Source organism: Phytophthora cinnamomi (assembly GCF_018691715.1).
Source record: "Phytophthora cinnamomi strain GKB4 chromosome Unknown Contig102, whole genome shotgun sequence".
Taxonomy (NCBI): Eukaryota; Oomycota; class Peronosporomycetes; order Peronosporales; family Peronosporaceae; genus Phytophthora; species Phytophthora cinnamomi.
Window position 1 is genome coordinate 255173 of NW_027151035.1, and position 21196 is coordinate 276368.

Here is a 21196-nt window from a genome sequence, read left to right on the forward strand (position 1 = left end):
TCATGACCCATGATTCATGGGTCATGCATGATTCAATCCAAGGCGCCAGCCGACCTTGGTCTCTTCCTACAGTGCCGCCTTGAAGCTATAACTCCGCCCAATCACAAATGTCCTTCTTTTCTTCCAACCGCCAGGAATCTACACCGAATCCCTCGCTCCCATTGGCCACATCTATTAATACAGAACGATTCAGTCCCGCATTCCAACTGCACCATGCCGGCGCCGCTAGCGGCCGCGCTGCTGGCGCTGCTGCTGGCCTCGACGCCGCTCTGCGCGCCGGCCGCAGACGTGCCCGTGGAGACGGGCTTCGAGTTCACGGGCCTGCACTCCGACTTCGCGCAGCAGTACTACGTGCTTTACACGGAGCTGGACGACACCGCGCAGCTCACGGACGTGAGCGCGTCCGAGCTGCCCAGCGCGCTGCAGACGCAGCTCAGCACCAACTCGCTGTCGTGGAGCGACCTGCCCGGCCTGCTGCAGCGCGCCTTCCTCTGGGACGCCGGCTACGTGCTGACGCCCACGCACTCGCTGGCCAAGGTCTACACGCGCTGCGGCCGCACCATGGCGGAGCTCGTGGTGCCGCCCAAGGCCGTCGAGCGTGCCGGCTGCCAGGTGCGCGAGTGCGTGCTGCCGGACGGGACGCTCTTCCACCGCTCGCTCAACTGCAAGGCCTCGCAGCTCTCCAGGGCCGTGCAGTGCGCGGTGGACGCCACCGACGACATCGCGGCGCCGGCCTACGCCGCTGTCTGGGGGGACGGTGGCGAGCACGACACGCTGCCGGAGGTCACGGTGCAGCGCCACGCCTACCTGAGCGACAGCGATGGCACGCCCAATTTGATATTTGCGCTGCACACGACGGCCTACGAGGTGGCCTACACACAGTGCCCGCTCACGCCGGCGATGGTGATTCCCTGCGCGCCGTACAACCTGGTGAACCAGTCGAGGTTCTGCTCGCCGGAGCCTGGCGACGTCGCGTCGGCGTGGCTCACCAAGTACGCGTCGGACCACAAACAGGACAAGACGTGGCTGCTGGTGCCGCTGTGCATCGTCGTGTTTGTCACGTTCGGCACTGTCGCGGTGTACCGCTACAAGTCGGCGTTGCGCGATGAGGCACGCAGAGAAGTGGACCTGTTCATGCGTGAGAACCGGCATTTATTCGATAACGGAGCGGTGGAAGCGTTCTTGGTGCCGAAGCCGAAGGGAAAAGGGCGCGCAAGAAGCGCTCGTACGACCAGGTCAAGCCGCCAGCACCGGTCATCATCGTATTCGTCGTCGTCCAGCATCGACAGCGACGACAGCGCATACAGCTCTCACTCATCTGTTGATCGTGATGGTTCGGAGGTGTCCTTGAGTTACGATGAAGGGATCCAGAACGCAGCGGCCTTTGAGCATTTCGACGCTACCATCGGATTGTCGGCGTCAGCGTTTGACCCGCTCGCGTCCAATACACGCATGGACCCACTGCAGACTGCTGTTGAACCAGGCGTGGAAAATGAAGACACGATTCCCGATGAGGCCACAGCGAGGCAAAATGAGATGGCTATCAGGAGTTTCCGCTTATTCGAATCCCATCGCAAGATTCGTCGGCTGCGTATTCCAATTGGTGAGCTGCAGCTACTGCGGCCACTATCCCGCGGTACTACCGGCGAGATCTGGCTTGCCCTGCATAGCAATTCGCAGGTCGCGATTAAGCAATTGGTGCCGGAGAAGCGTCGCTTGCTGCCCGAGATGGAAATGTTCTTGGCGGAGATTTACCTCATGGCACAACTCAAGCATCCACACATCGTGGCGCTGATTGGTATTGCTTGGAACACGCTTGAGCACGTCGTCATGGTGCAAGAGTATATGGAAGGCGGTGATTTGCAACACTTTCTCGCCCAGCAGCGCTCGAACAACAACACTTCATCGGCTCCGGTAAGTTCAGGGAACACGCTTGGAAGGCGTTCCAGCTCCATGTCCGGAGGTCTTCCCCAGGTTGACGAAGCTGCCGCTACAGCAGCTACATCGTCAGGCTCTTTCGCGGGAGGTCTCGGTGCTGCGGCTAATGGTTTGATCCACTCCACGCATTCTTTGCATTCGAATCACTTCACGTGGTCGAAGCAAAAGCTGGCGATTGCACAAGCCGTCACAAGCGCATTGGCGTATTTGCACGCGCTGACACCAACGGTGCTGCATCGTGATGTCAAATCACGCAATGTCCTGCTGTCGTCTTCTCTGGATGCGAAGCTGTGCGATTTTGGTATCAGTCGGCGCAAGTGCAGCGGTAATGATGACGAAACTAATCTCACAGCGACGGCTGCAGCAGGCACATTATCATGGACTGCGCCTGAATTGCTGCTAGGCGAGGAGTACACCGAAAAAGTGGACATTTACTCGCTTGGCGTCCTGCTTAGCGAGCTAGACACGTGCACACTGCCGTATCACGACCCAGCGTCTCAGTCCGAGCGACTTATTCAGCACCCTCTTCGCTTGATGCGCCGCATTATCAACGACGGGCTGCGCCCCCAGCTTTCACCGGACTGTCCGCTGCCGATCACACATTTAATTGCGGCCTGCGTGTCGCGCAACCCGAAATTGCGTCCGAGCGCTGCCGACGTGGGTGCTTGGCTCGCGAGTGCCCGGGGCGAGCGACTACTTCGGAAGAGCTCGAGCGTTTTGATACCTTGAGTAAGACGGATAGTCAGGAAAGAAAAGTGTAGTGTATGTGGCCAGCTATTTGTTACATGTTTTCAGACTTTTGACGAGGTGGCTTTAGTGTGTGCGCGATTAATGGGGTCTGCCAGAGTGTGCAACGTCCTCGTAGATGCCGTGTTGTTCAAGAGAGTGCCAGCCTTCTTTTCCATTTTCGGGGCAATACGTGTAGTTTAATAACAACACCGTAGGAGCTGCGCGTCAGAAATTCTACTTCTGACTCAGAATGTAGAATAGCAGACGCAGCAGACTAGACATCGCTTGTCATCGTGGCGATTGGAGCGTCCAACGGCGAGGTTCACTCTCAGCTTACGCTGCTGCCAGCTTTCTTTCCGCGCAACGACCATCTCTGAAGTTACCAGCGTCGAAGTCAAACCGCTGAAAGTTACAGCCTCCAACCGATAGTTGAAGCACTGCTGGCGAGTCTTCAGCGTGCTCTCTGCGTTGGCAACGCTGGGTTGCTGCAGCAGCTGCTGCTTGGTGACTGGAAGTCACCGTCGTCGGTGGAAGCGCTGCCGCGGAATCCCCTCCGGTCCGCCGCTGGCACGAGTGCTCAACTGGCTTCTCATCGGGTTCAAATACTAGTAGCTGTTGGCTCATGCTAGCAACTGTTGCTCCCGAGCTCGTGCAGTTCAGTACTTGTAGCAAGCGGTGGTGGCGGTGCGCTCGCCCCACCGAAAAAGAACTTCTTAAAAGAAGCGCTCGAACTTCGAGTCGAAGCGCTCGTTGAAGATGTGAACATCGAAGCGCGGAGATGGACCCTTTGTTGACAGCCGTTGTCGTCAGCGCTGACGAGATCGAGACAAGTCACACTTGGCATGGCCTGGTTGGTGGAGCGGCGCCGTCGCGAAGCGCACCAGGGACTGCAGACGGCATACCTGTCTAGTAGCAACGCCTGCCACGAGCACTGCTGGCCGGCCACGCGGCCACAGCCGGGAGTCCCGGCCGACGGGCCGACCACCGGGTCTGCTCGCGCATCCCGCGCCAGCGATTAGAATCTAATTTAGATCCGCAAACGCACGCTGATTTAGACCAGAGACCGGCCCGGCCGTTGAGCGCGATCTTATCCGCTTCGTCTACTAACGTGGTGCCGAACTCTCGGTGGCGCAGACGGAGACTGAGCCTTGGCTTGCAGGACAGCTCCTCAAGCGCCGGTGTTGAAGTTGCCGCCGCAGCAGCAACAGCGAATCGTTGTCAGCGATCGAAGGCTAGAGAGAGAGAGCGGCGGCGCGTCCGGATGGCCCCACGCACTGGTCCAGCGCGCGGGAGACCCAGCGACCGGGCCGACGGTCGGCTGCGCCGGCGTTCGAAAATCCGCGGCGCTGATGATTTGGTTCGGGATAAAAGCTTCGCCGCGCGTTCGCGCACCGTTACAACGGGCTAGAGAACTTCAACCTGCGTGTAACGGCCGCTGACGGCGGGTTTGTATGGCGCGGGTTGAATGAAGGCTGCAGGTGGCGCATCTCGGGCACGTCATTTCCTGGCTCGCGACGGCAACGCGCCCTGCTGGACCAGCAGTGCTGGTCTCTTTCAGAGAGCGACCGGCCTGGAGTAGACCTCATTGAGGTCTGCCGGCCTCGAGGCTGCTGCTGGTCGATGCGCACCGCAAGCATGCTGCCTCCAGACGCCGAGCTGGGGCCACTGGCCGTTTAGCGCGAGATGTCCGACCGGCGTTCAACGACACCGTGGTGGCCGGAGATTGTCGCTCGCAAACGGCACGGCGTTTTCGCCGCTGGACGGCGCGCTGCACCCATTGGCAATGCTGAGCATTATGCTCCTGCAAATTGCAGCGCAATGCGGCGACGCGGTCGGGCGGTGGGTGCCGCTAGCTGCTGGCGGAGACCGTGGTGGGAGTCGCACGCTGCGATGCTGCCGAAGGGCTCAGCTGCGATACACTGCTCTGCAAGGAGCTACTACTCACTACTCACTACACACCGGCCAGCGCTGATGTATGTATGTGGTCGGCGGCAGGTGTCGGGCCTGAGCTGGTCGGAACCTGCTTGGAGGCCGGCGGAGCTGCTCGCTCTGTCGTCCAGATAAGATGGGCCGAAAGTATCTTGCCCCGTCTCCCGTCACTGGGACGCGATCCACGTCTCTGATTGGGCGGCATACAATTCGCCCGTGTGACCACCGGCAGCGCCGCGGCCCAGCGCCTCAGCCAGCGCGCGCCTCTTTCCACGGTTCATTCGCGGATTTCCAGCGCCGTGACCAACCCCGCGCCGAATATCGAAGGGCGGTCAAGCAATAGTCAATCGCCATGCCGTCCGCGAAAACTGCCCGTCCAGCGGAGGACTCGAGCCGGCCGGCCGCCAAGCGCGCGCGGCTGTCCCACAGCCGCAAGAGCAATAAGGCGCCAGCCGTTGACGCCGCGCTGCCGACCGCGATCGCCGCCTCGGCCGCCGCCTGCAAGGTGCCCAAGTTCCTGCGCTCGCTGTACGCCATCCTGCAGACGGAGGACCCGCAGGTCGTCTCGTGGGTGCAGAACCGCGAGCTCACGCCCAACAGCGTCACGGCCTTCCACATCCTCCAGATGGAGCGCTTCGAGCGCGAGATCCTGCCCAAGTACTTCAAGCACCAGAAGTTCGCCAGCTTCCAGCGCCAGCTCAACAACTTCGGCTTCCGCAAGTGGACCAAGACCCAGTCCAGCGGCGTCTGCACCTTCAGCCACAACAGCTTCCCGCCGGACCTGTCGGCGCCCAGCAGCTCCAACATGTCCATCCGGGACCAGTGGCGCCAAAAGAGCACGCAGGTCATCCCGCCACCCGCCTCGGCGGTGGGCGGCCAGCCCGTCAAGCGGCGCATCGTGGGCAACGGCATTGCCAAGGCCAAGGCCAAGCAGCAACAGGTCGGCAACCTGGCACGCCGGCGCCCTGTCAACGTGCAGGTCCCGCTGGCGCGAGACATCGGCGACTCGCCTGTGTTCGTGGAAATGTACCGCAGCCCTAACTCGAACGCGAGCGTGGAGAGCAGCGGCTTCCGCCACAGTCTGAGCCACCAGCCGCCTCTTAAAAAGCTCGCCCGGCCGAGCTTGAAGCAGGACATGGCGGAGCCGCTCAATGGCCTGGAGGCTTTCTGCGACGACTCGTTCAAGCAATTCATCTTGCCGCCGCTGCAGCCGCACCACCTGCTGTCGGCCACGCCCAGAGGAACGACTCCATCGGTGTCGCTGACGCCGTCGTTCTCAAAGCACGGCGACTCCACGACGGGACTGGGTGGGTTCAGGTACTCGCTGGTGAGCAACAACAGCAACAACAACACGCCGAGCACGTTCTCGACCGATTCAGGATACCCCAGCAACGGGTTCAAACCGTTCGACTTCAAGCACGTCGATACTCAGCCCCACCCGTACCCACCGGCTGTCAGCCACCTGAGCAGCAACAGTGGTGCTGCTGATGCTGCAGCGCTGCAAGGAGCTTTCCTGGAGCCGTGGATGTGGGACGCACAGGCATCGTCGTCGAACTTTGAGATCGGGTCGTTCCCCCTTGAGTTCGACTGCAAGAACGAGTTCGAATGGCAGGAAGGACCGGGGAGCAACAGTTTCCAGGGCCATGCAACCTCCTCGACTGCGAACTGTGCCGCGCCCATCAAAGAGCCATGCCATCAGAACGATCGCGGCGTTCCGTCCAATACTGAAGAGTTCGGCTTGGACAATCTGCTCTTCGTCGAGTAAACGGAGACAGCAAAAATATTGTGGTGTTCAACGAGCACTGTGGACGAAATGAAGCAGACAAACACGCGCCGGCAGCCACAGTCAGCGGGCGCGTACCAACACCGAAATGACGCCCTCCCTGCATAGTAAGAAGAGCTCAGACAATCGGCGTAGCGTGTAATTGTAGTAGTGCGTACGTGAGCAAACACGTCGACCAAGACAGCAAGAGTGAGAAAGATAAGAAACACGTATTTTTTGAAATCGATCTAGAGCCAATGCAATCGTTCACTGTAGTATGGGGTTTGTGTGTCTTGGCCCGGCCGGCCTGCTACGCGGTCGTTGCGCTCCTCGGAGACGCGTGTTGGCCAGGTGACTGTGGACGGACCACACCTTCTCCGTCACACTCGGAGCAATTCTGCTCTAGCACCATCGAGTTGTACACGATCTTCTCAATGCGGTGGCCCAGACATCGTGGACAGAGCTGTATCGACGAGTGTCGAGAGGGCAGGAGGCTGTTCTGCTGCTGCTGCTGTGCCCATTTGTCCAGAATACCGCTGGCTTCAAGTTCCTCGCGGCTTGAGTACCCCAGCCAATTCATGCCGGCGTTCGCGCTGGGTGGCGAGCTCCACGACATGGCATGCTCCACGGTCCCACCGATGCAGGAATTCGAGAATGAGCGCCGCGGCCGGTTTGGGTAGCTTGCGACGAAGAGACGCTATGGACGGTTGGCGACCCTGCCTTCCGCCTTTTCCCAGGCCTCCCGACGAATGCTAACGCTGCGTGTGGCTGCTACGACTTCGTGCTAAGGCATGCACGTATGTAGCTGGGACGTGGGCGCCAGCTCCACATCAAAGGTGGGCAGGTAAAACCACGTCCATCGAGTCAATTGCATTGACCACCTCACGCACAAGTTAGAAGGAGGCTGTTCCGCAGCCTCCTTCTAACGAAGCCTGTGGCGAGTTTTGTTAGACCCGTCCCGCCGACCACATGATGTGGCACATCAGCACGAATTCCCTGTGCCCTTGCGCAGCAGAGAACTTCGCTACGCGCGACTCGGTCTCCGCCAGCAGCTAGCGGCACCCACCGCCCGACCGCGTCGCCGCATTGCGCTGCAATTTGCAGGAGCTTAATGCTCAGCATTGCCAATGGGTGCAGCACGCCGTCCAGCGGCGAAAACGCCGAGCCGTTCGCGAGCGACAATCTCCGGCCACCACGGTGTCGTTGAACGCCGGTCGGACATCTCGCGCTAAACGGCCAGCGGCCCCAGCTCGGCGTCTGCAGGCAGCAAGCTTGCAGCAGCCTCGTGGCCGGCAGACCTCAATGAGGTCTGCTCCAGGCCGTCGCTCTCTGAAAGAGACCAGCACTGCTGGTCCAGCAGGGCGCGTTGCCGCCGCGAGCCAGGAAATGACGTGCCCGAGATGCGCCACCTGCAGCCTTCATTCAACCCGCGCCATACAAACCCGCCGTCAGCGGCCGTTACACGCAGGTTGAAGTTCTCTAGCCCGCTGTAACAGTGCGCGAACGCGCGGCGAAGCTTTTATCCCGAACCAAATCATCAGCGCCGCGGATTTTCGAACGCCGGCGCAGCCGACGGGCGCCGCACGACGGCGGCAGCATGGAGAGCTCGGCCCGGTCGCTGGGTCTCCCGCGCGCTGGACCAGTGCGTGGGGCCATCCAGACGCGCCGCCGCTCGCTCTCTCTAGCCTTCGATCGCTGTTGCTGCTGCGGCGGCAACTTCAACACCGGCGCTTGAGGAGCTGTCCTGCAAGCCAAGGCTCGGTCTCCGTCTGCGCCACCGAGAGTTCGGCACCACGTTAGTAGACGAAGCGGATAAGATCGCGCTCAACGGCCGGGCCGGTCTCTGGTCTAAATCAGCGTGCGTTTGCGGATCTAAATTAGATTCTAATCGCTGGCGCGGGATGCGCGAGCAGACCCGGTGGTCGGCCCGTCGGCCGGGAGGGCTGTGGCCGCGTGGCCGGCCAGCAGTGCTCGTGGCAGGCGTTGCTACTAGACAGGTATGCCGTCTGCAGTCCCTGGTGCGCTTCGCGACGGCGCCGCTCCACCAACCAGGCCATGCCAAGTGTGACTTGTCTCGATCTCGTCAGCGCTGACGACAACGGCTGTCAACAAAGGGTCCATCTCCGCGCTTCGATGTTCACATCTTCAACGAGCGCTTCGACTCGAAGTTCGAGCGCTTCTTTTAAGAAGTTCTTTTTCGGTGGGGCGAGCGCACCGCCACCACCGCTTGCTACAAGTACTGAACTGCACGAGCTCGGGAGCAACAGTTGCTAGCATGAGCCAACAGCTACTAGTATTTGAACCCGATGAGAAGCCAGTTGAGCACTCGTGCCAGCGGCGGACCGGAGGGGATTCCGCGGCAGCGCTTCCACCGACGACGGTGACTTCCAGTCACCAAGCAGCAGCTGCTGCAGCAACCCAGCGTTGCCAACGCAGAGAGCACGCTGAAGACTCGCCAGCGGTGCTTCAACTATCGGTTGGAGGCTGTAACTTTCAGCGGTTTGACTTCGACGCTGGTAACTTCAGAGATGGTCGTTGCGCGGAAAGAAAGCTGGCAGCAGCGTAAGCTGAGAGTGAACCTACCGTTGGACGCTCCAATCGCCACGATGACAAGCGATGTCTAGTCTGCTGCGTCTGCTATTCTACATTCTGAGTCAGAAGTAGAATTTCTGACGCGCAGCTCCTACGGTGTTGTTATTAAACTACACGTATTGCCCCGAAAATGGAAAAGAAGGCTGGCACTCTTTTGAACAACACGGCATCTACGAGGACGTTGCACACTCTGGCAGACCCCATTAATCGCGCACACACTAAAGCCACCTCGTCAAAAGTCTGAAAACATGTAACAAATAGCTGGCCACATACACTACACTTTTCTTTCCTGACTATCCGTCTTACTCAAGGTATCAAAACGCTCGAGCTCTTCCGAAGTAGTCGCTCGCCCCGGGCACTCGCGAGCCAAGCACCCACGTCGGCAGCGCTCGGACGCAATTTCGGGTTGCGCGACACGCAGGCCGCAATTAAATGTGTGATCGGCAGCGGACAGTCCGGTGAAAGCTGGGGACGCAGCCCGTCGTTGATGATGCGGCGCATCAAGCGAAGAGGGTGCTGAATAAGTCGCTCGGACTGAGACGCTGGGTCGTGATACGGCAGTGTGCACGTGTCTAGCTCGCTAAGCAGGACGCCAAGCGAGTAAATGTCCACTTTTTCGGTGTACTCCTCGCCTAGCAGCAATTCAGGCGCAGTCCATGATAATGTGCCTGCTGCAGCCGTCGCTGTGAGATTAGTTTCGTCATCATTACCGCTGCACTTGCGCCGACTGATACCAAAATCGCACAGCTTCGCATCCAGAGAAGACGACAGCAGGACATTGCGTGATTTGACATCACGATGCAGCACCGTTGGTGTCAGCGCGTGCAAATACGCCAATGCGCTTGTGACGGCTTGTGCAATCGCCAGCTTTTGCTTCGACCACGTGAAGTGATTCGAATGCAAAGAATGCGTGGAGTGAATCAAACCATTAGCCGCAGCACCGAGACCTCCCGCGAAAGAGCCTGACGATGTAGCTGCTGTAGCGGCAGCTTCGTCAACCTGGGAAGACCACCGGATATGGAGCTGGAACGCCTTCCAATCGTCCCTGCTGCAGCCGTCGTTATTGATATTTGGTAATGTGGTGACTCTGCACGGCATTCATGATTATTGGACCGACGGATACTAGGCTAGGATACCAGAAAAAATAGAGATACTGAGTGAGGCTTCTAGCAGAACTCTCAAACTCAGGTAAGTATTCCAAGTTTCCATCACTTCAGTTGAATTGAAAAGTCTTGAGGCCGACCAGACCTACAATTGTGTACCCATCGTTCATGCAGTAAGATGACTTCCGCCGCCATCCATAAATTTCCGAGATGCCGACGATGGAGCAGAAGAAATACTCCGCTCGGCTGAGTCGTCCAACGCATTGCGTTATACAGTGCTGCACCGCGTACTCGACTTATATGAGCAAACGTCAAACAAAATAATACTAATTAACCTATGTACGAATCGCGATTTAAGCATATCATTGGTCTCCTCTTTCTATTGAGCCCCCGCACGTCTTCTAGAACCAGTATCTGACTGAGCTACAGCGTTGCGGAAAAATTATCTCCTGTCTCAGAACGAAAATCATTTTTTTATTGGCTATTTTAGATGTAGACCTGATACAACATCTCAATACATCCAGTAGCCCGGTAGTTTTTTGTGTGATCATATACGAGGAACTGACTACTCTCTGCACCATCTATTACAACGCAAACACCAAAACTGTTCTGGCAGCACCGTAGAAAACACACTAGCACTGAATGCCCCCTGAACGCCACCAATTTGCGGAGGGTCGACACTGCAACTCTATCGCGCACACCATTGGCCTGCGAGCAGCACTCATGGGATACGTGGGCCAATCCGCAACGTAGTTTACCCATAATTTGAACCAATCAAGAGTAGGTCCACGCCAGCCTGGGATCACTTTCCAACCAGTGATTCCAGCAAAACCACTCCCTTCCCCACCCCATCGATCACCAATGGCCACTAAACCATCCGGCAGCTTCTCGCCGCGGCGATGCCACGGAACCACGCGGATACCCTGGTGGCTTGAAGAAGTATCGCATCGACAAAAGCGACCTGATCCAGTGCTTAGTGTGCATGCTCCCATCACCGCATTCAATGCGCGTGCAGCTCTTGTTCTGCGCGCTAAAGGCGTACACGGATGTAACAACGGCCGCGGTGTGCCCCTGGCGAACTCGTATCATGGCCTTGCCAGGTGCAAGAACTCGTCACTGTTGAGGAGGACTGCACGCACGTAACACCGGCCCGAGCTCCCCGCAAGCCGGTTTTGATGCCTCCAATGAAGGCTGTCGTGATGGAATGGGCTGATCAAGGCCTCAAGCCCAAACGGATCTGGAACGCGCTTCCACAGCGTTTCAGCCTCAATGAAAAGACTGCCCCAGCACTCGCAACGGGTTCAGCGCTTCGTGCACCATCGTGTATCCGCGCGGCTAGGTGGTAGCGACCTCCGCGATGCGGTTCGGAGCAAGGTGCAGGCAGCAGCGTTTACTGGTCACGAGGAGGAGGTCGGCGCATTCACATTTGCGAAACATAGCGATGAGGACGGTCGTCTTGTGACTGGGAATGGGAGCGTTGCTGACCCTTTTGTGCTGGGAATAACCTTACCAAAAACTGCTCCGTCGCGCCGACCGAAACCCAGTGTCGTTCATTCTACATGTAGATGCTACCTACAAGCTGATACAGGTCGGTTATCCTGTCATCATAGTAGGAATCTCGGACAGAGCACGAGTATTCCGCCTGCTGGCGGTTTTTATTGTCTCGCAACAGCAGCAGCATGCCGAGGTACTCACGCTGCTACATTGGGTATTCAAGGATGTGACTGGCAAGACACTTCGTGTGCGTTACGTATTGGGTGATGCCGACGCAGCTCAGTGGAGCGCTGTGGGCGATGTCTTTGGGTAAGAATGTGACTACATTAAACTGATGTACTACTTTCACGTGGCAAAAACGGTTTTGAGAAAACGGGCTCAATGCTCTCAGACACTGTAACGGGGTTAAGTGACTACAAGCCACTTGTGATGTTAACAGATAAAATATATGTTAAAAATTTTAGATACTTCCTCACCTTGGTGTAAGTCACACCAATGGATACATTGAAGTGGGCCACCACAATGAGTGGTCCACATCTACCCAAAGATCCTATTGGTAGAAAGCAGCATCTTTCTACCAATTAGAGATGTGCATATTGGCGGGGCTCTGACAACCAGCCGCTGTCAATCCCTTTCATAGATGATAAACAATTTTAGCAGATTTAGGAGGAGGATCAATTTACAAACAATATAGTTCTCATTTTACCCGAACTAAGTCACTTGGAGTCTTTATTTGATTTATATTATACTTGTGTACTCAAGTATAATTAACTCAAGTCATTACTAAGTACTTACGCTTCCTCATACACGTAGCGCGACGTGTAAGCTAAAGTAGTGAGTCAAGTCAGACCCACTACAGACACGGCCACGGCGATAATGAGCGACATTCATAACTTGTACTTCTCGAGAAGTGACGAGATGTTTCAGGAGGAACTAGCAAAAGTGCAAGAAAAGTGGAAGAAGACGAAAGAGTTGAGAATGTTTTCAGAATTTTTTTCAAAGGTTTGGTTGAATCAGCGGCTTCGACGTTGGCAGTGCTTCCACATGTCGACTGGTTTTGCCACCACGAACAACCCGTGTGAAACCTACAATGCTGCAATTAAGTGGGACGTGATGTTGCGGCGCAAGTTGAAGATTGGCTCTCTGACCCCCATCTTCTCACGCTCTGTGAAAACGAGAGCATGACAGCAAGGACATTGCGACGGTGTGTGAGTCTGACGTCCGGTTGGTGCGGCGCGTTCGGGCGATGTCACGCACCAACTTACTCTACGTCCGTGCGTTTGCTGGACGTCTACGTCGTTCGAGGCGCTGACAGGGGGTGTGCTAGAAACCGACGCGCCAAGAGAGAGGTCGCTTGCGGAGTGATGATCCTCACCAGAGCACGACAGCCGCTGGTGATGGAGGCGAGGGCTGCGCTAGTATGGGAACGGGAGACTGGTATCCGGTAGAGCCGGTATATTATGGAGTGAGCTCAGTTCAGTGACGTTCTCTCTTTCAAAACACAAATCCGTCATTTTCTCAAACCTTCATAAAGTACGAAAAACGATGGCCCAACATTGAACGCAATTATCGCGATAACTCTAAATGGTTCATAAGTACCATTTGGTTTTGGGTTGTCTAGTTAGCTCTGCTCTCACGCTTCCTCTTGTCTCAGGTGACGACTAAGTGAAGTGTCTGCTGGAACTAGCCTGTCTCAGGTCGCCACTACACCGCCCTCCAGCCGAACTTTGCCCTCGAGGTCTCACAGCCACTGCCTGGGTCTTGACCTTGGCGCGTCTGCGGTGGTGTTTTCCTTCGATTGCGTAATTTTAGTTTTAGCGTGCTTGCCGCGGCTGGGAGAGAAAGCTGTCATTGTTGTAGACTTCGCCCGCTTCCCACCTTGTTGACGCGACGTCAGTTTGAGTCCGAACTGGGGTAATTCACCATCGTTCGCTCTGTCCACCTGGTTCTGCAACTTGACTGGAATATCTTCAAACATGATCACTACAGACTCTCAAGAGGCTTCGATGGTCTGAAGGCCCTTCCATCGAACCGATACTTCGTAGAAATGCGTCAGATGCTGGCGGAGTTGCTGAATGACTCCACAGTCAGGTAGCCATCTTGTTTCGCAATATGCTCCAATATTTCTTCATTGACATTGAGGCTGGTGTGCGAGTGTCCATCGAGACTTGATGCATGAACCGTCCGGGTTGCGCCTGTCAGTAGGTGTTCGATCCCGAACGAATTAACATTGGCGCTGATCACACGATACGGTCCGATCCAGTTGACGGCCAACGTGTTTACATGTGTCTTGGCGTCGACACGAGACCATAGGACATAGTCGCCGACGTGGAAATTCACTGGTAGTGAACCTCGCTGGTTGTTCTAGTTTCGTTTCGTTTGTTTGTCTTTTGCGTCGGTGGTGCTGTGGTGCATGCCGTTGAGAGACGATCTCAATGCGTCGAAGGCCACCTTGATGTCCTGTTTGGCCTCGTTAAATTCCAATATTTATGCTGCGATCACACCATTACCAATCAGCACTTTCTGTAGCGGCTGCGTCGCTTTCGCACCCGCAAACACCTTTGTTGGAGCGTTGTTTGACAGCGAATCCACCGGATTGTGGTTCAAGGCTTGCATCAAAAAGATGACAATACGCCAATTCTACCGGGTCACCTTGTACGCTAGCAGCACGACACGCAGTACTTGAAGTACATCACAGTTGAGATGCCCAATACTGTCTCTGATCTAGGTGAAGCACGCGAGAGTAAAACGCAGGGTCATCTGCGTCTTGTTGCGCAGTTCTTCTTGAATTTTGTTTTTAAAACGCGTGCCGGGTCGCTTATCAGCAACTTCGGCAGTCCGTAGCCACTAATCCAGTCCAGGATGGCTTTAGCCGCCATCGCAGCATCTGCATTCGACCACTCGATTAGTTCGCAAACATGAGAGAAGTCTTTTAGAACCAATAGGTAGGTCTTGTTGTTGTACTCGCCGATGTATCGATAATTCATGTGTAACGCTCCGTTTCTTTCCTTTGAGCGGTAGGTTTCTCTCCGTGGTCTTGGGATGATGTTGTCACCCTTTACATGACAGCACAACAGGCACTGAGCACAGAACCCCGTGCCTTCCTCTGCAACTTCTCAATTCAGAAGGGATCGTGGAAGTGGTTGACCATCACCTTCCCCCCCCCTCCGATGGTCCATTTTGTTCCACAGTGTGCAATCCCCATCAACCGCATCAAGAGCATATTAGCGTCGGGCGGAATACACAAGCGATTCTTCGCATATTCCCAATAATTTTCCACGACTCGTTCACACTGTCCTGCACGTTCGGCCTCTGAGTTCTGGCCGAGAGGTCGAAGCTGTAGAGGTTCCTAACCATCATCCTTCCCTTATCGACGCTTGATAATCGTAGTTGCGATAGGTGGCGCTGCACCAGCCCAACGAGAGACCAAATCAGTTCAGACGTTGTCTTCGCCACCAATGTGTTCGATACCATAGCGCAACTTGGCCAACTTCAAACTCCATCGCTGCGGTTTACCTCGACATATCTGTAATCGCTTTATCCGGTGCGAAGAGAAATATGAGGTTGCAAAAATCCGAATAGTCGAAATCCCCTAGAATGGACGAGTAAGTAGTCCAGATCAGTGGGCCAACAGGGGTCCACAAGCGTCGTCCTCCTACCTACCGTGGTAAGATCGACGACGATCTCGAGCTCTGGTTGATCGCTGTAGGGCAGTCCTATGAGGGCTATCTACCGCAGATGGCTGAAGAGTCTTCTTAGTTCGTGCCTATGTTGTATTGTTATCTCGGAGTCGCCTCAGTGATTTGGTATCGACAGTTCTCACTGGAGGTGCAGCTCTGGCCACGTGAACTAAAGGGCAGTTTTCAAGGAGGCCATGACCCATCGATTTCTGCCATCCTACAGCGAATATCGCTTGCACGAGCGGATGTGCAGGCTGAGTCAACGTCGTCACTGCATGACTACGTGGCGGATTTTCAAAATTTGCTCATCCAATGCACGTTCCCATTAGACAGCTGGAGCTGCGCTTCTACTTCCAGCAGGATTAAACCAGAAACACCAAGTCACGTTGAAGAGCGTCACCCGTCGACACTATCCAACTTGCGATGAGATTTGATCACGCTGGGAAACGTGCTCTCACGCTGGACCGGTACTGGCAAACTACGGCTACTTGCCACCGCTGCAACAAAGTGGGTCACATCGCGTCAAACCGTCCTTCGTAGTAAGTTCGTCGCTTTTCAAAACGGAGTCGTGTGACGCATTGCATTATATACACTACTGGATTCGTAATTTTTTACGGAGCACGTAATTCATGATTACGTGGTAATTTAGGATATGTATTGTGTAACGGGGTTGCACGCAAAAGTGGCTACGGTCGCTTATGATTCTGAGACTTCTGTCTGTTAGAAGGTTAGTTGCTTCCTCACCTTGGTGTAAGGTACACAAATGACCATATTTGAAGTGGTCCACCACAATGAGTGACCCCCACACACCTAAAGATTCTATCGGCAGAAAACAGCATATTTCTACCAATCAGCGACGTGAATGTCGACGGGGCTCTGTCAGCCAGCCGGTGGCAAGCCGGTGATAATAGATTTAAGAGGAATATCAATTTAGAGACAATAGAGTTCTCTTATTAACCTAAAATCATTACTCGGTCTCTTAATTTGATTTAAATCATCCTCGTATAATTCGTTCAAGTCAGAGTTGATTCTACGCTTGCTCATGCGCGTTCGAGCACGTGTAAGTCGCAGTAGTGAGCCAAAGCAGACCCACTAAACTCGCGGGTTCGCACACCATGAGGCGGGACACGACGAAATTGTGCATTTCATCCCAGATTGCATTCCACGTAAAATGCGCCGACAAAAGTGTCTACTTGTCACTGCTGTAGCATTTCTGGGCAGTCCCGTCATTTTGGTTTCTACATATGAACGCACACAGGGACCACCTACCCAACCTCCTCTGCGAAGATGTTGATCCACTTCACTAATCAAACCACGTCGAGCTAAGCCACGTTCTTGTTGAGCCCGTTCCCGTGGTCGTTGGCGGTCATGTTACCGTCACGAATCCGTATCTTGTAGATCTGTGGTGCTATCAGCACTACTCCGTAGCAGCGAGCGAAGGCTGGGCGACATTATTGACCAACGAATGGAAGTTAGTAGTGGAATCTCTCGCATTCGCCGCTCCCTCGCTTGCGGTCGACCAGCACTTACATGAGCGCAATAAGGAGAGTGTAGCGGTTTGTATTATTCACTTTCTTAGACATCAGAGACAACGAGCACAACAGAGACTCTAACTCCGTCGCTGTCCCTCGCACACAACGGGTGTCACACCCGTCTGACTGAATAAGAGCTGAGATCAGTGCCGAGCAAAACGTCGCTTAAATTCTCTTCCGATTCTTCAGTGTTCGGCGTGCTCTCTGTAGTCAATGTCTCTTCATTGCTGCCCTCGTCGCTTGAATCCAGCGAGAAGTCTTCATGACCACGAGCGTCGCACTCTTCACTCGAGCTAGACTCGTTCTCCGCACCACGAGCGTCGCACTCTTCACTCGAGCTAGACTCATTCTCCGCGCCTCCGCCACTGCTCGTAGAGTAGGCTTTTGTCATCACATGCCGATTCGTCGTCTTCGATTTCGCTGCGGCGGGCAGCAACGCATCGGGGTTGTGGGTGATCCGACGGCTGCTTTGATCCGGGCAGGGGCGGAAGGCCCAGTGCCAGCAAGTGGCGACGATAAAAGGCGGTGGTGACGAGGCGGCGTGCGGTTGGTGGATCTGTATCGCTGTGTGCGAGTGCGTCTAAGAATGAGGTGCGAGCAGCAATTGAGGGCGTCGATACATCCCGTTCAAATTTTTGAATTTGCGAATTCTCAAAACTTCGCTTACGTACGAATTATCGCGATAACTTCCAGAGGCGCGTTAGCAATATTTTGTCTCAAATTTCGACTGTATAAATACTAGCTCTGCGATGTAGATAATCTACTAGATTAGACGTCGCAATTCCAGATTTGCCACATTGCTTCGAATACGCACATTGCTTCGAATAAAAGGCGGTGTACGTCATCATCATTTGACAACTTGCACTTGTGTCAATGACGCGGATGGACGAGAAGCTCGGCCGGGCACTGGCCCGCCGCCGCCACGTGGGGACGCTGCGCGCTCTGCAGGTGCCGGACGAGAGCGCCGCCGCCGCGGTGGACTTCTACTCCAACGACTACCTGGGCTTCGCGCGCTCGCAGCCGCTGCAGCAGCTCGTGGAGACGCAGCAGAGGCAGCTGCGGGGCCACCACGCGCACATGCTGGGCGCCACGGGCTCACGCCTCATCTCGGGCAACTCGCGGCTGTTCATGCAGGTGGAGAAGGACCTTGCCGAGTTCTACAACAGGTAGGCTGGGTCGTCCTGGTTGTGGACTCGCCGACTAAGCAACTCACTCTTCCATTTTGATGCAGTGACGCAGCGCTGCTGTTCAACTCGGGCTACGCTGCCAACGTGGGCGTCATGTCGTGTATCCCGCAGGCGGAGGACGTGATTCTGTACGATGAGCTGGTGCACAACTCGTGCCACGAAGGCATTCGGCTGAGCCGCGCGTACGCCAGCGGCCGGGCGTTGGCGTTCCGCCACAACGACCTCCACGACCTCGAGCGCAAGATCGGGCAGTATCTGTCGCCTTCCTCCAAACAGAGTGAGAGCAAGACTTGCGTGTACGTGGCGGTGGAGTCGCTCTACTCGATGGACGGCGACCTCGCGCCGCTGGAGGCCATGGCTGCGCTCTGTGAGCGGGTGGGAGCGTTCCTAATTGTCGACGAGGCGCACAGCACCGGCGTTTACGGCCCTCAGGGTGCCGGTCTCGTGCGTGAGCTCGGCCTGGAGATAAAATACAAGAACGCCATCGCTTGCCGTGTTCACACATTCGGCAAGGCGATGGGGTGTCATGGCGCTGTCGTGTGCGGCTCGCAGGTGCTGGTCGACTACCTGGTCAACTACGCGCGGTCCTTTATCTACACCACGGCGTTTCCGGTCGACCAGCTCGTGTCTGTAGCCTGCGTGCACGAGTTCAGCGCCAGTGCTGAAGCGGACGCGCTGCGTAATGAAGTGATTGATCTGGTGCAATACTTCAAGGACAAAGTGAACAGCAACCCCAGTATTCCGCGCAAGGCGCTTCTGGCCAGCGACTCGCCCATCCAGGGGGTGGTGTTCGAAGGTAACCACCACGTGCTAATGGCGTCCCAGAAGATGAACGCCATAGGTATCCGCGTGATCCCCATCCGCTTCCCGACGGTGCCGAAGGGTGCAGAGCGCTTCCGTATCGTCATCCACGCTGACAACACGCGCCGCGAAGTCGACCTGCTTGTGGACGCTCTGGCCGCCATGTTTGATGCTCGCCGTGACTCCAAGCTATAGAAGTATAGAAGACGTCGAGGTGTATGTACTGGGGTTAGATGATTTTGGGATGTATTTTGCTGAATGCCACTACAATACGAGCGTCAAAAAGCGTGTGTGAAGTGCTGACCCGGCCTAGAAGCTCCACATCGGGCTCATGATACAAGGTTCTGGTTCGGGCGGCCAAGCCGCAGCGCCATGAGGCACAGGTTCAAAAAGTTTTTGAGATGTTTATTTGCTGAATACGACTCGAGCTTCACAGCGAGCCATCAAAAAGCGACTTACACTGCGTTGTCGACACGCGCCGTGCTGGCACCTGCTCGCAGCGTGACGGACGCGTCGTCTTGCACGGCGGCCTTGGCCATCGCTCGCTGCAGCAAACGCGCGCAGCCGATGTTGCCGCTCTGTTCGGCGATGAAGAGCGGCGTGTGGTGGTCTACGTCTTCCCGGAACGGGTCGGCGTGGTGGTCCAGCAGCAGCTTCACGCAGAGCGCGTGGCCGCCCAGCGCCGCCAAGTGCAGCGGCGTGATGCTGCGCTCGTCCATGGCGTTCGGGTCGGCGTTGGCCGTGAGCAGCAGCCGCGTGCACTCGTTGTGGCCGCCGCGCACGGCGTAGTGCAGCGCCGTGAGGTTCTCGGCGCTGCGCGCGTCCACGTTCCTGTCCGTCGAGTGCACCCAGCGCTTGACGACGCGCGCGTTGCCCGACTCGGCCGCCTGGCGCGCGAAGCCCGGCAGGTCCGAGACGGGGCGCACGCCACCGGCTCCCGTGCGGTCCTCGTCCGTGACGGACTTGCGCTTCTTGCGCAGCAGCTTGCGCGCCATGACCTGCAGCTGCTGCTTCTGGTACGAGGACGCGGCCACGAGGAAGAGCAGCACGAAGACGCCCACGACGCCCATGGCCAGCGCCAGCGGCTGGATCTGCATGCCCCCGGGCGCCGAGACGCCCACGTTGATGCGCGCGTACTCGTGGGTCGTCGCGTCCAGCGGCTTCATGGGGGACAAGAAGGATTGGCGCAATTGACGGATACCTCCGCCCAAGGTGATGAAGTTGTGAGCGACTTACGCGTAGGCCGGCTGAAGCACCACGACATGGCATGAAGTATGACGCAGGCGAGGTTGGTTCCAACACCGTAGTTAAACCAAGTGAACTATAACCACGATGGACGCAGCCGACTTGTATGGCGGCTTGGCGCTGCCCAAGCAGACCAAGCGCGAGCGACGGGAGGCGCAGGAGAGCGCGAAGCAGCGAGAGGAATCGGCGGCGAAGGACGGCAACGTGAAGCGCCAGCGCGTGGAGAGGAAGCCGCTGGACTTGCCGGCCACGGTCTCGAAGATCGAGGGGTACATGGTACGAGTGGCAAAAGTTGCTGCAGTATCAGGGTTGGCCAGTTATTGACTTGGTATGTTGCTGCAATTGCTGCGTGCAGCTTGTGGACAAGAAGTTCGCCAAGGCCAGTGCGCTGTTCTGCCAGTTGATATCCACTCAACTGACGGTCGAATCAAGTGGACTTTTCGTGAATGCGCTGACGAAAGTGATCGATGAGAAGGCGGGAACGCTGAGCGGCAAGAAAGAGTTCCAGACGCTGATTGAGGCGTTGGATTCCAAGCGTGACGTGATTTTGAGCGTTGACGGCGACGAGCGGCTTGAGCGAGAGTGTAAGCTGGACGCCTGGAAGTTCCTGGCAATCACGCACGCACAGCTCTTCACGGACGAAACCTACCAATTCAACAAGGCTGCTAAGGTAGTGAAGACCAGGTTTGAGGAAATGGTGAGCAGCAAACAGGAGCAGGACGAGGAGAAGCAGGCTCAGCGACTGCATACGGAGCTGATGCCTCTGCTGCGCACAATGTACGGCAAACTCAACGTCGCATGGGCGACTACTATTGTAGAAGGTGTGCTGGCGTTAGGCACGCGCCACCGCCTTCTATTTAACGACAAGGATCGAGTGGAGGTTGACTCGTGGACGAAGGGGATGCAGGACCGCCGCAGTGCACCAGCCGTAGCTCGATCAGCAGGCTCCGACGCGCGGCGCAACATTGTTGTCGCCAATGGAGCAAAGTCGTCTGAAGCTGGCGCAAAGGTGCCAGGCTGCTTCAACCATCCGCTCTTCAACAAGGAGCTGTAGTAGGTACAGTGTAGCTTGGATTCCTATTCTCGCACACGTCGCACTGCGAAAACCTGCGACTCGCAGGTTTTCAAGTCGCGACTTGGTGTGCCGCACACCGATTCAAACTGGTAACTACCAGTAAAATCGCCCGAATAGTAGCCCGCTTTT

The 21196-nt window shown here is 56.3% G+C and overlaps 5 protein-coding genes across 5 annotated transcripts; 4 read left to right on the forward strand and 1 right to left on the reverse strand.

Moving 5' to 3' along the window:
* Nucleotides 1-213: 213 nt before the first annotated feature.
* On the forward strand, nt 214-2053 carry IUM83_07874 (TKL protein kinase; the record flags this gene model as incomplete). The annotated part of the gene is made up of 2 exons (XM_067932205.1): nt 214-1914; nt 2012-2053. 2 exons carry the CDS (start codon nt 214-216, stop codon nt 2051-2053), a joined length of 1743 nt encoding a protein of 580 aa, XP_067783012.1.
* A 2895-nt stretch (nt 2054-4948) lies between these two features.
* On the forward strand, nt 4949-6361 carry IUM83_07875 (heat shock transcription factor; the record flags this gene model as incomplete). The annotated part of the gene is made up of 1 exon (XM_067932206.1): nt 4949-6361. One exon carries the CDS (start codon nt 4949-4951, stop codon nt 6359-6361), a length of 1413 nt encoding a protein of 470 aa, XP_067782946.1.
* Nucleotides 6362-17632: 11271 nt separating this feature from the next.
* IUM83_07876 (8-amino-7-oxononanoate synthase) lies at nt 17633-18942 on the forward strand (the record flags this gene model as incomplete). Its single annotated transcript, XM_067932207.1, has 2 exons — nt 17633-17925; nt 17991-18942. 2 exons carry the CDS (start codon nt 17633-17635, stop codon nt 18940-18942), a joined length of 1245 nt encoding a protein of 414 aa, XP_067782945.1.
* A 260-nt stretch (nt 18943-19202) lies between these two features.
* Nucleotides 19203-19913, reverse strand: IUM83_07877 (Ankyrin repeat-containing domain; the record flags this gene model as incomplete). The annotated part of the gene is made up of 1 exon (XM_067932208.1): nt 19203-19913. The coding sequence occupies one exon, from the start codon at nt 19911-19913 to the stop codon at nt 19203-19205; it is 711 nt and encodes a 236-aa protein (XP_067783011.1).
* Nucleotides 19914-20079: 166 nt separating this feature from the next.
* Nucleotides 20080-21046, forward strand: IUM83_07878 (39s ribosomal protein mitochondrial-like; the record flags this gene model as incomplete). The annotated part of the gene is made up of 2 exons (XM_067932209.1): nt 20080-20268; nt 20348-21046. 2 exons carry the CDS (start codon nt 20080-20082, stop codon nt 21044-21046), a joined length of 888 nt encoding a protein of 295 aa, XP_067783151.1.
* Nucleotides 21047-21196: the final 150 nt, after the last annotated feature.